The sequence below is a fragment of the Emydura macquarii genome, unplaced genomic scaffold (genome assembly GCF_026122565.2).
Source record: "Emydura macquarii macquarii isolate MOO-44397 ecotype Brisbane River unplaced genomic scaffold, CSIRO-AGI_Emac_v2 contig_2897, whole genome shotgun sequence".
NCBI classification, from domain to species: Eukaryota; Metazoa; Chordata; order Testudines; family Chelidae; genus Emydura; species Emydura macquarii.
Genome location: NW_027133034.1, coordinates 49449314 through 49465322, shown reverse-complemented (window position 1 = coordinate 49465322; position 16009 = coordinate 49449314). Strand labels below are relative to the sequence as shown.

Genomic DNA, 16009 nt, shown 5'->3' with positions numbered 1-16009 from the left:
GCTCCTGTGGCATCAGTCACCTCTATGCTGATGACTCATAAGTCTACCACCTTATTCTTGACCCAGGATGTCAACTGTGTCACTTAGGCCTGTAATGCCAGTGCTCCATATGTCATTTTTGATTTTGGACTCTGTAAACCTGAACCTCCAGGCAGTTTCCACATCTTGTCTCTTCTTCTTCTATGGTGTCCAACAGCTGCCCTATCCTCTGTCTACACTGCTATGACTCGTCCAGGCCTCCTTCACCACCAGTCTTGACTACTGCAACCACCTTCCCTTTCTGGCATCCACTGTCAGCCTCTCAGGCTGATTCAAAACCCAGTTGAGACCTTCTTCTTGCCTTCTGGGACCACACCACCACACTCTTGAATTCTTTCATTTGGCTCCCCATTCTCTGGCTCAAATACCAGTGCTGGTCCCGGCCTTTAAAGATCCTGCCAATCTAGTTCTTCCCTGCTTACACACTTTCGTCTTATTGTGTTGCCCCTAACCTCTGTTTTACAAGTGATGCCAACTTCTATCATTCACCTATCTGCTTCTCTCATAAGCCATTTGCACTTCACTTCTAATACACAAATGCCCATTTTTATTGGGATGCCCACAGGAAACTGCCAACAGATAATGGCTAGGTATATGACCAATGGGGACTTTAAACTTTTCTCTTATTTGGCTTGTGTAAATGCATGTTTTATTACCACTTCTCACATCCTCTATTCCAGTTTCTGATGATAGCTTATACATATACTCAGACTCTAAGGTCAGAAGGGACCAATATCATCATCTAGTCTGACCTCCTGCACAATGCAGGCCACAGAACCTCACCCACCCACTCCTGTAATAAACCTCTAACCAACGACTGAGTTACTAAAGTCCTCAAATCATGGTTTAAAGACTTTAAGGTACAGAGAATCCACCAGTAAGTGAGCTGTGCCCCATGCTATAGAGGAAGGTGAAAACCCCCCAGGCCTTTGCTAAACTGCCCTGGGGAAATTCCTTCCCAACACCAAATATGGCGATCAGTTAAACCCTGAGCATGTGGGCAAGGATCACCAGCCAGACACCCAATAAAGAATTCTCTAATAACTTAGAACCCACCTCATCTATCATCCCTTCACAGGCCATTGGCATATCTACCACCCATAGTCAAAGATCAGTCAATTGCAAAACTAGGCTATCCCATCATACCACCCCTCCATAAATGTATCAAGCTCAGTTTTGAAGCCAGCTAGGTTTTTTGCCCCACTGCTCCCCTTGGAAGGCTATTCCAGAACTTCACTCCTCTGATGGTTAGAAACCTGCATCTAATTTCAAGTCTAAACTTCCTGATGGCCAGTTTATATCCATTAGCTCATGTGTCCACATTGGCACTGAACTTAAATAATTCCTCTCCCTCCCTGGTATTTACCCCTCTAATATATTTATAGAGAGCAATCATATCTCCCCTCAATCTTCTTTTGATTAGACTAAAGAAGCCAAGCTCTGAGTCTCCTCTCATGAGGCAGATTTTCCATTCCTCGGATCATCCTAGTAGCCCTTCTCTACACCTGTTTCAGTTTGAATTCATCTTGTGGGACCAGAACTGCACACAATATTCCAGATGAGGTCTCACCAGCACCTTGTATAACGGTACTAACATCTCCCTATGTTTACTGGAAATACCTTGTCTGATGCATCCTAGGACCGCATTAGCTTTTTTCATGGCCACATCACATTGGTGGCTCATAGTCATCCTGTGATCAACCAATACACACAAGTCCTTCTCCTCCTCTGTCACTTCCAACTGATGCATCCCCAGCTTATAGTAGAAATTTTTGTTATTAATCCCTAAATGCATGACCTTGCACTTTCCACTATTAAATTTCATCCTATTACTATTACTCCAGTTTACAAGGTCATCTGGATCTTCCTGTATGATATCCAGATCCTTCTCTGTACTAGCAGTACCTCCCAACTTTGTGTCATCCACAAACTTTATTACTGACCTTCGCACAAAAAGTGCAAATGTGCTAATAAAAAGGTTAAATAAGATCGGTCCCAAGACCGATCCCTGAGGAACTCCATTAGCAACCTCTCTCCAGGCTGACAGTTCACCTTTCAGTATGACTCGTAGTCTCCTCTTTAATTAGCTCTTTATCCACCTTTCAATTTTCATATTAATCCTCATCTTTTCCAATTTAACTAATAATTCCCCATGAGGAACCGTATCACATGCCTTACTGAAATCTAGGTAAATTAGATCCACTGCTTTCCGTTGGTCTAAATAAAAAATCTGTTATCTTCTCAAAAAAGGAGATCAGGTTGGTCTGATCTACCTTTTGTAAAGCCATACTGCATTTTATCCCAATTACTGTTAACCTCAATGTTCTTAACTACTTTCTCTTTCAAAATTTTTTCCAAGAACTTGCATACTACTGAGGTCTAACAGGCCTGTAGTTACCCGGATTACATTTTTTTCCTTTCTTAAAAATAGGAACTATGTTAGTAATTCTCCAGCCAAACGGTATAGCTCCTGAGTTTACAGATTCATTAAAAAGCCTTGCTAATGGGCTTGCAATTTCATGTGCTGGTTCCTTTAATATTCTTGGATGGAGATTATCTGGCGCCCTCCAATTTAGTCCCATTTAGCTGTTTGAGTTTGGCTTCTAGCTCGGATGTGGTAATTTCTACCTCCATATCCTCATTTCCATTAGCCACCCTACCACTATCCCCAAGATCATCATTAGCCTCATTAAAAACAGCAGGCAAGGTATTTGTTTAGATATTCGGCCATGCCTAGATTATACTTAACCTTCACCCCCCATCTTCAGTGTTCAGCAGTCCCACTTCTTTCTTGGTTTTCTTCCTATTTATATGGCTATAGAACCTTTAACTATTGGTTTTAATTCCCTTTGCAAGGTCCAACTGTACTTGGTTTTTGGCTTCTTTCACTATCTTTACATGTCCTGACCTCCAAGAGGTAGCTTTCCTTGCTGATCCCTCCCATTTTCCACCCCTTGTAAGCTTTCTGCTTTCTCTTAATCACCTGTCTGAGATGCCTGGTGTACAACTCTTGCCTATGAATTTTTTCCCCTTCCTTGGGATGCAGGTTTCAGATAGTTCCTGCAACTTTGACGTGAAGTAATTCCAAGCCTCCTCCACCTTTAGATCCATGAGTTCTTCAGTCCAGTCCACTTCCCCCACTAATCCCCTTAATTTTTTTAAAGTCAGCCCTTTTGAAGTCAAAGACCCTTGTCAGATTTACTTCTGTTTTATCCTTCCATTTAGTTTGAACTGAATTAGCTCACGGTTGCTCGAACCAAGGTTGTCCCCTACAACCAGTTCTTCTATGAGGTCCTCACTACTCACCAATACCAAATCTAAAATGGCATCCCCTCTTGTTAGTTCGGTAACTATTTGGTGAAGGAATTCCTTTCCCAAAGTGGTGGCAATCTGTAAAGCACCTACCACAAGTGAGGCCCAATACCAATAAGGTCTCTAGCATCACCATAACACACATTTTACTAATAATGTGAAATAGTAGCAAAAATAAGTTTTGATTAATTGCAGTATGCAACCATGCTAGAAAAACAAATTTTTAAAACTGTACTTGAATCTAAAGAGTTCAAGCTCACTGAGCAAGTTTACTATTACAGTATATGCAGGACTATTTTAAAAATATGTAAAACCACAAAGTGTACATGAAAGCACCATTGCTGGTTTATGAAAGCATGCATAACGTGCTCTGTAAAAACCAAAAGGTAAGTTTCCTTTGTGCTCCTTTCAGAGCACAGCGCATTCAGCAAATCCAAGTAAATACTCTTGGAATCAGGCAAAGAGGTTAACGTTGCCACTCCCTTTTCAATTATATGACCATTTGCTTCATAAAGCAAATGCAATCCACTTCTGATTAAGGGAGAGCCAAGAAAGGAATGTATTTCCTGAGTGAACCATGCCTTGGCAAAGAACTCGGGTTTCAATATTAAACTCATTAGCTTCCATCCTCCTACTCATTCCTTATACGCCCACTTACACATCAAAGCAGTGCTCAGGAAAAAGCTAATGGCAAGAATCATTGGGCTTCTCCAACGGGACTGTCACATACTACAGTTATACATGATCTATAGCCATTGTAAACTGGAGCTTTGTCAGCTTAAAACCAAAACATTTCTCTCAATGAGTTCAGAGACTTGTAGTTGTATGGTAATTCAGTTCTGCAAATTACAGAAATGCCAAAAAAAGTCCTTTCTGCTAAAGAAGGCAGGAAGATAAAATACATCCAAAGGTCATGCAGGTTTTGCACTAAAAGGTCATGCAGCATGTCACACATAAAAAGTTAACACCCAGAAGAAGTGATCCTGTCTTTATAGCACACAGCAATACCTGTATTTTGATCACAGATGGTTCCTGTTTTTGGAGGTATCCTTTTCTCTCCTCATAACTTTTCCTGACTAGGAATCCCCTTGCTAGGGCTTGCAGCTGTAGAATCAGGTTTTCATTAGCAAACCACAGCTGCTCTCGATTGTAATCTGCTGTAACTTGCCCAACAATAGTCTGGTAAAAGATCATGTAAAAAGTTTTTAATAAGCAATTAAACAAAATTGAAGCCTAACCATTTCAGAGTCTGGATTCCATTCTTTCCATCCACACCCATTATTGAAAAACCCTTCAATTTACTCCCCACATTTGTAACCACTCACAAAACTGAGAACCACAATGTTATTACCATTTGTTTAAAGAAGAATTGAATTCCCTTCAGACCACATCATCAATAAACTGACTGTTTTTAGCCATTACATAGCTTTTCATACCAGGGAGCTGAGGAATTCGCTTTTGCCATACTGCCAACCCCTGCTGACTCAAAAGTGAGAAGTCAGGAGCCTAAAAATGTAACCCATACAACTATGTGAAAATGCTTATTTAATATTTTAGGATTTCTAAGTTTCAGAACGATGTGAAAAAAAAAATTCTGAAACTAGGCAGTATGTGAAGAATGCTGCTGCAGAATTTTGGAACTGCCTACAAGTGTATCTACATTGGGATTTTAACCACTGATCTAGCTCAACCAGCACAAAGACTTACTGTGGATTCACTCCATCAGTGTAAAAAGTGGCTTGTACTGCTTCTGGGCAAGGCAAACTGGTGCAAGTCACTTTTTGCACTGGTGTAGCACGTGTACAGTGGTGGTTTGCATTGGTATAGCTAAATACAGTCTAGTAACGTAACAGGACACATCAGGGTAGTGACACCTGTGACTGAACCCATAGTAAAGGCAAGCTTAAAAGGGACCCCTGATTCGAGAAAGCTCTTATGGATGTAGCTAAGGGCTTTCCTGATTTGGGGGCCTATGAAAAGAGTACAGTATGCAACACAGCACTATAACTGACAGAGCAGGATTACATAGCTTTGGAAGATCATTTCAAATTAGATGTAAAGGTACTTATGATTATATGATATGGGCCAAAGTGAGGTGCTTTGTACTATATCTGAGCTGTCAGCCCCCATCTAAGGGTTTGATTAAACAAAATTTAAATTCTACTTTATTTGGGGAATGAACAGCCTAAATCAAAGCCCAATTAGAGAAGTCCTTCTCTTTTCCCACGTGCTTTTAAGGCCCTAAAAATATTGGCATAACACTTCATTTGTATCCAACGGCATTAAACAACTAGCTTCTTTATTTATGCTACAGTTATATGCATCAGTCATTTTGAACATTTTAGCACTACCTGTATTTCTTCACTGGTTAGCCAAGAACTTTTTGGTATAAACCCTTCAGGGGGAACACAGCTACTCTCTCCAGTTTCCACATGGTAGTAATAACCATATCTATTCTCCATTATAAGTTTGATCCATGGACTTTCATTAGAATCTAAAAGCAAAGCAATATATGTATATTGTTAGTGTACAATTAAGAACTTTAATAATGTATAAATTATTTTCTTCCCTTGCCTGTCAAAGAATGTTTTTCAATTATTTTACATATATGGAAGTCAACACAAGTCTTGACCTGGCCTAAACTAGGAAAATTCTGCAAAAAAATCCTGTTATATTAGCAATGGCTCAGTTCCAATGGTGCGGACAATAATGGGGAGCATAGTAGCAACTGTCCACCAGCTGGAAGGGGCAATTTCATTACCTCTGTTATCTATCTCTACTCAGATAAGATCTAGTCAACACGGTACTTAAAATGCTGGCAGCAGTCAGTCTATATGCTAAGGCTGCTACCATTGCTAACACTGATGGATATGAGATAGTGTTAGCAATGATTGGAAGCTTTTGCCGTATCTCTGGTGCAGGCTGGGCTTTATAGGCTCATAATCTACACCACGGACATGCATTTTATCATTCTGCTGAGCATCACCAGTTTTGGTGAACACAAAAACAAGACTACATGCTGAGAGACAGGAAAAGTCTTGAGTAAGTTTCTTTACGGACTGTGCCAAGGATACTCCTGGGGGAATTCTGCACCTCTGTGCGCGTGCAGAATTCATGTCCCCTGCAGATTTCTTTGCTTCCCCATAGAAAAATGACTTTCTGATGGGGAAGCAAAGGCAAGCCTCAAGAGCAGTCATGGCCCCCCTCCTACTTCCCCCCCAGCAGCACAGGTGCGTCATTTCAGGCACCCAAAACAGCCGGTGGAGAGGTAAATCACTGCAGGGGCAGAGGGTGGGACTGGGGACTCTACGGCTGGTAGCTCCTACCTTGCACTGGGCTCAGCTGCTAGTCCTGCATGGGCTGTGAGGGAGAGCGAGGACAAGACTTCCTCTTCCCCTGCACCGAGCGGCTGGGGCTGGGTCAGATCAACTCCCAGGAACTTCCCCTGCCTGTCATCTGCACCCAGACTACTCAACACAGAACCCTTTCACCCCACATCGGGATCCCCCCATACTAAGCCCCTCCACACTTGGAGCCTGCTGGGCTGAGCCTGCTTGCCTACACCTGGTATGCCTGGCACGGAGTGGCAGGGCCTCAGAGTGTTTCTGGGTTAGGTCTGGCCCTTGCACTGTGTCAGGGTTGCGTTGAGAGCAATCTCACCCTTCCACCCCTAAGTCCATGTCCTGATGGGGGACTGCAGGATGATCTCCCGCCTCCATGCAGCCAGTGGCCTGTGCTCCATACTGCCATGCTGGAGCCTCCACACTTATTTACTGACAAATGAAATTTGCAGATTTTAAAAATATTGTATGCAGAATTTAATTTGTTGGTGCAGAATTCCCTCGGGAGTACAAGGTAAATGTGACGAGGAAGACGACTATACCAAATACCACCCACAATTTGTCTTATGTGCTGAAACAAGCATGTCTGTGTGTGTGTGTGTGTGTGGGGGGGGGGGGGGAGTGTTACAACACGTTAATGCGTTAACTGACAATGTTAAACATGACTTAGCATGCAGCATAAACATGGACTGCTACATTTAAAGTAGTGTCACCTAGTTGTGGCTATTCATGATGGCCATGACCAGCTGACAGTTTTAAATAGGATAGTCCTCATTTACATGGAGGGCCCGATTCTGACCCCAGCTGCAGCTCCTGTACACTGCTCTTTTATTGCATAGGGGCCATAAAATGGGATGCAATGGCCTTAGGAGCTCACCCAGTGCAGGAGCAGCATAGGGCTGACATATGCGGCCTAAGCCTTCCACTCACAGTTGCTGGGGTAAGGTTGTGCTGGGTGTGGGAAAGGGAGTAGAGCTGTGGGGCTCTATACTACGGTTTTTCCGAGCTGCAGAGCAGCCTATAGGCACTATGGAGAAGCGACCATCAATTAGAGGCCCCAGACAAGACCAGAATCAGGAAGATGGAGAATGGCTTAAACCACTTATGCTCCTTCAATCTTCTATGCTGCGCTCTGAATGAGGCATGGCACAGGACTGAGCCCTGAGCATTTAACATTGTGTTAGATAAAGCATTTATGATGAAGTTTCCTAGTGTAAACTAGCGCTAAGAAACCTTAAGATTCAAAGCAGGAGATTTAGACAGCCTTTGACAATCAGAGGGGGAAAAAAATCTCAAGTTTTCCCCAACTCTCCCTTAATGTACAGACAATTAAATTTACAGTAACTTCAAATATCAACATATTGCACTAATCTTTCAATGCCTCTACAGTACTGCAGAGATTTGGTTTTACCTTCTTTGATTTTTAAATTCTTGGCTTCTAAAAGGTTCTTGTAATAGGTTTCAGCACATTCTGGAACAACTCTTAAACCAAATTTAGGAGACTGCAAGATAGCCAGGATCGGTTGTGAATCATGTTTTTCCAAACACTTGTTAATCATTGAGGTTCCAAGAGCCACTAAACAACAACAAAATAGCATTCAATGTCAGACAATTTCATTTTTTACATACACAGAGATACAGTTCTATATTTCAATGATCTAAAGAATGCACTTTCCTGTTGGCGTTCTTGGAGACTATATTCATGATGTACCACCATCCCTTGTATCTTTTTGCAATATACTTTCTTAATTGAGATCAAATTTGTAAACATAACTATTTCAGATAATAAACTCACTATGTACAATGCTAGTGCACTTTCTGGTCTGCACAATGCTGCAAACACACTTCTAGTGCTGTGCAATGTAGTTAAGAATAAGTTAAGTTAATATTGATTGTGGAAACTGGGGACAAAGTCTGGCTGCTTTGTTGAAGACAGTCATGCAGCACTGCAGAAGTCTAGCAGCTGACTTTTTTTTTTTTTTTGCAAAAGTTTGAAATTTGTTGTCCAAAATAAAATGACAAAATTTGTACCCCATTAATGTCATTTTCCATGGAATTTCAGCTATAGCAAAGCCTATAAAGATGCTAGCAGGCACATTCACTCAACCTTTCAAATTTGTGACAGTTACAGAGACAGCAGTCCATGCTTTAATGTTTATCCTGGCATTCCTACATCGTTAAATTCAAAGCAGCACATGTAAGCAAATCTGCTGCTATGCTGCCACATACATTATGTTGACCCAAATTTCAGAGGCCATTAGTTTAGAAGAGAAATGAGTGATTGACACTAGCTCCCCTGTTGCCTTCCACAGCTCGATGTCTAGTTGGCAGCCGGTAACAAGAGGAATGCCCCAGGGGCTGGTTTTGTTCAGCATCTTCATTAATGATCTGGAGGACGGGCTAGATTACACCCTCAGCAAGTTTGCAGATGAGACTAAGATGAGGGGAGTGGTAGATACACTGGAGGGCGGGGATAGGATACAGAGTCATCTAGACAAATTAGAGGATTGGGCTAAAAAAAAATCTGATGTGGTTCAACAAGGACAAGTGCAGAATCCTGCACTTAGGACAGAAGAATCCCATGCACTGTTACAGACTCGGGACCAACTGCGATTCTGCAGAAAAGGACCTGGGAGTTACAGTGGATAAGAAGCTGGATACGAGTCAGCAGGGTGCCCTTATTGCCAAAAAGGCTGACGGCATATTGGGCTGCGTTAGTAAAAGCACTGCCAACAGATCAAAGGAGGGGATTATTTCCCTCTAGTTGGCACTGGTGAGGCCACATTTGGAGTACTGTGTCCAGTTCTGGGCCCCCCACTACAGAAAGGATGTAGACAAACTGGAGAGAGTCCCAGCTGAGGGCAACAAAATAATTAGGGGGCTGGAGCACAAGACTTATGAGGAGAGACTGAGGGAACTAGGCTTGTTTAGTCTGCAGAAGAGAAGAATAAGGGGGGATTTGATAGCAGCCTTCAACTACATGAAAGGGGGTTCCAGGGAGGATTAAGGTAGGCTGTTTTCAGTGGTAGTAGGTGACAGAACAAGGAGCAATGGTCTCAAGTTACAATGGGGGATATTATACAGGTTGGATATTAGGAAAAACGTTTTCACTAGGAGGATGGTGAAGCACTGGAATGGGTTACTAGGGAGGTGGAGGAATCTCCATCCTTACAGGTTTTTAAGGTGCAGCTTGACAAAGCCCTGGCTTGATGATTTAGTTGGGATGGGTCCTGCTTTGAGCAGGGGATTGGACGAGATAGCCTTCTAAGGTCCCTCCCAACCCTAAACTTCTATGATTCTATGTTGTGCATTAGACTGAAATAATACATGCAATTTTCTTAACTTGCCCACAAGTGTCCTGCTCAAACCTGAAGCATTCCTTTCGCTCTCCTGAACCCTTTCCCAATACGTATTTCTACCTCCAACAAAGCTGACTCAGCAGGAACTTGCAGTGTCAGAGCAACAACTACCCTACAGGCCAGAGAAGATAATCCCCCAACAAGATCTCTCCAAGTCAGCAAGTTAAAATCTGGTGAATTGGAAGACGGCTTTTTTGTAAACTTGATTTTTTTTTTTTTTTTAAAGCCACATTGGTACGGGGTGGGTAGAAAAAAAATGTAGATGAGGCAGGAAATAGATCTTCATTGTCACTCTGAAAACAGGAAAGCATTCAGTTGAGAGTAGGCAAAACAAATATATGCAAAACACCACAGACAAACCCACAGCAAGATTAGACACCCAACCTTTTCACCAAGTAGGATCCCACTGTTTATCTAAACATAAAAGAAACTGACCTATGCATGACACAAGGACCCTTGGAAGACTAGAGGTGATCATGCCATGCCACCGACTGGCATTAGAACATGAGCAATGAGAAGACAGAAAATCCAAAGAGCACAGCAGCAGCTTGGTACAGAAGGCACTACTGCAGATGCTGTCTTCTGAGCACTGGAATTGGTGGTCCTACCAATATCTCAAAATGCACATTCCCATCCACCCTTTGCCCCTTGCTGGTCACTTAATATTTGGCTATTATTCCTCATCAGAGCCTTTCTTCCTCTCACTATCATTTGTGATTTCTAAGTGAGCTGACACACAATTCTCTTCCAACAAAAACAGCAACACTGGTTGCTGACACCCAGCTTGTCCTTGTCCCCAATTGCTTGGTTCGGTAAATTAACATTGTTCAGTAAGAGTGCCTTATACGACAGGCAGCTGAGGCAGTTATGCTGTACTTTGGGGCTGGCCCTCCTGCACTTAGCTACAGCACATCGACAGTGGGGCTTCTCAGACTCTCTGCACTGACTCTCTGCACATAGAACTGATGCTACTGCTGCAAACTCTTTAGGACAAAAGAGTTCTCCTCTTGTAGACTGTTTTCATGGTAAGACTGTATGCTAAACAAAGCTTACCAATTCAAGGGCAGCAAAAAAAAAAAAAAAAAGGCAGATTCCTAGGTATACCCAGCAGTTCCTATAGTTATTATTTAGGATCTCAAATACTGGACTAACCACCACCAGTGTTTTCTCCCTGACCCTTCAACTAGCTCAGATACACTCTGTGACAGCTGCATTTTGTGTAACTGAACCTTTAAGAGGGCCAGACATCAGTTCACTCCTGTGATGGGGACTCCCCGAAAACACAGGATTTCTGGGGCAGCTAGCGAAGAATGCAAGGAATACAAGACCTGCTTTGCTAGCAGCCCCAGAATCCTGGTGTTTTGGGGGAGTCCATGTCATAGGAGCAAAGTGACTTGACTCAAGCCTGCCCTGTGACACTCCCACTCACAAAAATAAAATAAAATGTCTTAGACTCAAGTCAATCCAAGCACCTGAAGAAGTGTGGTGGGAATAGTAAAGCCAATTCTAACCCTCTGCAAAATTGTCAATTTTTATGGATACACAGATGTTTTTGTGAATATGAAAAGTTTCATGCAAGACGTCATGTTTGTCAAAATTACATAAATTTCAAGCATTTATTAAACATGAAATCAAAATTTTTTTTACAACTCTACCATCTACTATGTGCACATCTTTAAACAAGTCACAAAAACAAGTTTACAAGAAACTCAAGACTTCTAAAGAACACCTGTTTCATTAGGTTCATGTCAGACCACTCAGTACATTCTTCAATTTTATGCTGTTACCTACATCCTCCTGCTACACCCTCTTCAAACATAGATTCCTTTTCTACATAAAGATCTGTTACTGAAATTGTGTCAAAAAACACTTCAGTTAATTTTTGTTCAAAACAATAGCTACCATTACACTTGGTTTGCCTTTACTTTTTGTATGTGCTGTTCTTAATTTGTTTGCCTTCTTAAAACAGCCTCCCTGAGGTTTATGGGTCAAAATGAAAGTTCTCAATGTGATAAGAAAATACAGAGTTCAAGTCTAGATCATCTGATCTTAGTGTGCATTAGCTTCTTCAGACAAAAACTGACTTGCTCTAAAAAGGGTCAGATTCTTTGTGGGAAATTTGTAAACTCAACATTTCTCCTCTGAAAATTGACGACACTAAGTTGCCTTGGCAAGATATGGATATTTGTTCCACTGACTTCTTTTCTTCCATGCTGAACCGCAGACCTTAATGACTTTTTTTTAAAAAGGTTACATTTGTTAGTGACTTGCTAAAAAACAATTGTATTGTTTGAAGTTCCTGCCTCTTGGATTATTAAAATTCAAATATTCAGGGTATGTATTTAATACAAACATGGTGCCATAAATAAAACAGACTATGAAAAAGACCATTATTGTATCTTTTTACTGGAGTAACTATTTAGCAATGTGAAACAATGCTCATGTGAAAACTAGCACGGAACTATCTATATAACCTTTAGAATGTCAATATTTATATTGCTCCAAAATGAGTAAAAACACAACCTTGTCCAAGGTCTCATTCTCTTATTTTTGCTTATCTTTGTTTACAATTTTTAAAGATCTGTTTTTCTTTGTGCACAGATTATCCTTCGAGTTTCTCATGCCTTAGCCTCACATCTTCATTAAAAGCACATATCCTCATCAAAGAGGCATTACAATACCCAAGTGTAGGAGAGCTCAGTTTGGGGGATATACATGCATTTAAATCAGATGCTTTTCACAGATGTTTGATCTATTAAAGTATCCTCTAAAGGTTAAGTACATCTGATTGATTAAATTAAGGCACTGGGTTCAGTTATTCTTAAATCAGTAGCATCAAATTCAGCAATATTAAAAACCTATGCATCTTCAGTAGCTAGCCATACGTGTTCAACACTACAAAGGTTTGTTTTATTCTATGTTCAATATTCAAGGCACAATTTAACACAGCAGGTTGATCTTTAGCAAACAAAATACAACTACTGAAGATGGAAGCAAAAAAAATTAGTAATGGCAAGACATTTGACGGCCATGTGTCAGAAGTGGTTATATTATTGCCAATGAAATTTACAGGTTACCTATTCTAAAAGTTTCACTAGTTGATCCTTTGCTCAGACAGGAGCAAATTCTCAGGCATGTACAGCAAACGGCGTGAAGGACTATTTAAAGACTCATTTTTTCCCCTCAAGTAAGTTACAGCAAATCAAGCTGGGGGCGTTGACTGCTAGTGATATCATTTCCAGGTCTGAAGATAAAAGAAAGCTACTTTACCATTTCAGAGAAGGAGAGGGTAATTTACAATTTAATTTATGCATTTCAGTTGGTAAATTCCTGCATAAGAGTTTAGTAATTTGTTATTCTTTGTTATTTGGTTCAGTGTTCCATTCTTATTATTGCAGATCATTGATCAGTACTGTATATGGTTTGATCTTTTCTATTGCCTGGGGGAGGCTGCTGCATTCAAATTATAAATAAATATACAGGAGGAAGAGGAACAGAGTAATACAAAATTATTTCAAAGCAAGTTTCTCTATTCTAAACTGATTGTGACATGAACATTAGCTTAGCTAAAACTAAGTAAGAGTTAGTAGCAGCAAAATCCAAATTTGACAGATAGAGATGAAAGAAGGTCCCACAAAGTACATTGTGTGGCCAGCTGACATTAGAAAAACTGAAATGCAACTGAAAATAATTTTTCATAAGGCAAATGACACTTAAGCTTTCTATAGTATTTAAAAGTGATCTTTTGGAGAAAACATAAGAAAAAGCATGAGGATGTCTATAAAAATATTTAGCAGTTATTCTTTTGATACATTAAGTATTAAAAATTATAGTAATGGACTAAAGAGCTAGTATAAGTACTGTATTTAAAGTTTTCATATATGAACCACAAAGTACAGAACAAAATCAGAATAAATTAAGCCTTTCTATGAAGTCAGTCAAAATACTGCAAGAAGTAGGTAAAAATATTGACTAAAACCACCTAAAACTATGAAAGTTTACACTCTAAAATGCCATTTAAGTCTCTTAGGCTGGGGGAAGTTTGAATGCAAGGGATTTACTATGCCAAATAACTGCATTTCACATTACTAAGAGATTCATGCTTTAATGTAAAACTTTTTTTCAGCACATTCAGGAATAAAACAGTAAATAAAGAGCCCCTTCAAGATATTTCTAACACAGCATTTCCCATATGTTTATCAGAAAACCGATGCTCTTGTTTCCAGTTGAGTCTTTCATTACCATGCAACATTCTTGATTTGGAATTTCCACACAGTTTGCTCATGTATGCTTCAGATTTGTTTGTACTCTATCTTCTAAGAAGTTTTGACATTATACATACTCTGGGTTTAACAGCGTATCAGGACAGGCCCAAACCAACTTTTCTTATGCTACTGTCTTTTTACAGATTTAAAGCAAACTGTTAATTAGGAATTGGAATAATCATTTCATGACAAAAAAAGCTTAAATTTAATACTCCAACTTAGTAACATGCCCTTAATTTTTCAAAGTATTTACTGGCATTTGTTAAGAGGGATTGTTATGAAATAAGAAATCTGACTAACCAAAGCTGTGACCATGCAGGAATTTGGTCTTGCAACACAGATCAGGACTTAAGACTTATACACAGGACTCCTTTCAAATGGTTTTCCATTACCATTTAGAAACTTATTAAACAAGCAAAATCTCTTATACAAATATGCTTCACTTGTCTCATTCCCTTCTTGAATCTATATTCATATATATATGCAAAGGATATTTATTAATATATTATATTTCACCTACTCTGAAAATGTATTAGCATTAGAAATCTTTGGTCTTCCATTATTTTGGGTAATACTGATTTCCCAGATTACTACGCAAGGCACAAGAACTACTGTTTTAGACCCACCTAATTACATTCTTTACATTTAAATCTTATTTTAAATCACCCTCAATCTTACTGGAATGAAAAGAGTATATTTTGTTTTTCCTAAAGATAATTAACCATAACTTAACTTGGCCAACATATTAAAGTGTACATGAATAAAGAGTTAGAAATCTTGTCTTTCTTTATCCGGAAAAAAAAATGCAATTTTAATGCAGATTCAGGTTGCTACTTACACTTTGCGGCATTTTCTATATTCTTATTAGCATCGTGGATTCCTTTTTGTATTTCATCTAGCCAGAGAACTGCAGAATCATCATGAGATTCCTAGGAGAGAGGAATGGAGAAATATTTATACATAAAATACAGTAAGTCAAACTCAGTCTGAAAACACACATTACGAAAGCTTCAATAGATAGAAAGCTTTTCTGAAAGCCGCAGGACACTATGGCTACGGCTACACTGATGGCAGCAAAGTTGCCGCCATCAGATTGATTTCTCTGGATCGACTAAGTGGTCAGTGAAGACCTGCTCAGTCGGTCCAGAAATCGACATACTAAGACCACCTTCACAAGTGGCGTAGCGCTGTGTCGACGGCATGCAGAAGAGAAGCAGAGAAGTCGACAGGAGTTATGCAAGTTTTTTGCATAGCTTGTGTAACTCCCATCGACTGCCGCCGAATCTCAGTGGTAAGTGTAGACAGGATCTAAGGCTAATCTGAAACTATATGAACCTAGTAATGAACAAATACAATAATAGAAAAAAATAGAGAATGTACTTTCTTCAGTACGGTAAGTGTATGTTCACCAAAATGCAAAATTCCATTTAATATGTGAAAGTTCGGATAGTAGTTTTATTTTATTGAAGACAGATGTGTCTAAATTAACTCTGTCCAGCAACCTACATAGTAGTGGGCTTAAACCTGCAGCAAGGGAGATTTAGGTTAGACATTAGGAAAAACTTTCTAACTGTCAGGGTAGTTAAGCCCTGAAACAAATTAGCTAAGGAGATTGTGGAATCTCCACCATTAGAGGATTTGAAGAACAGGTTAGAGAAAACACCTGTCAGGGATAGTCTAGAAAATACTTAGG

General features: G+C 40.1%; 1 protein-coding gene across 1 annotated transcript in view; it reads right to left on the bottom strand.

Annotated features, from left to right (window-relative positions):
* Positions 1-16009, bottom strand: part of IQGAP2 (IQ motif containing GTPase activating protein 2) — a 188352-nt gene that overhangs the window by 40444 nt on the left and 131899 nt on the right. The window contains exons 14-17 of the mRNA XM_067568807.1: positions 15155-15245; positions 8104-8268; positions 5703-5845; positions 4360-4530 (exon numbers count right to left, since the gene is read on the bottom strand). Coding sequence (XP_067424908.1) covers positions 4360-4530; positions 5703-5845; positions 8104-8268; positions 15155-15245 — 570 coding nt within the window. The remainder of the gene's footprint in view (positions 1-4359; positions 4531-5702; positions 5846-8103; positions 8269-15154; positions 15246-16009) is intronic.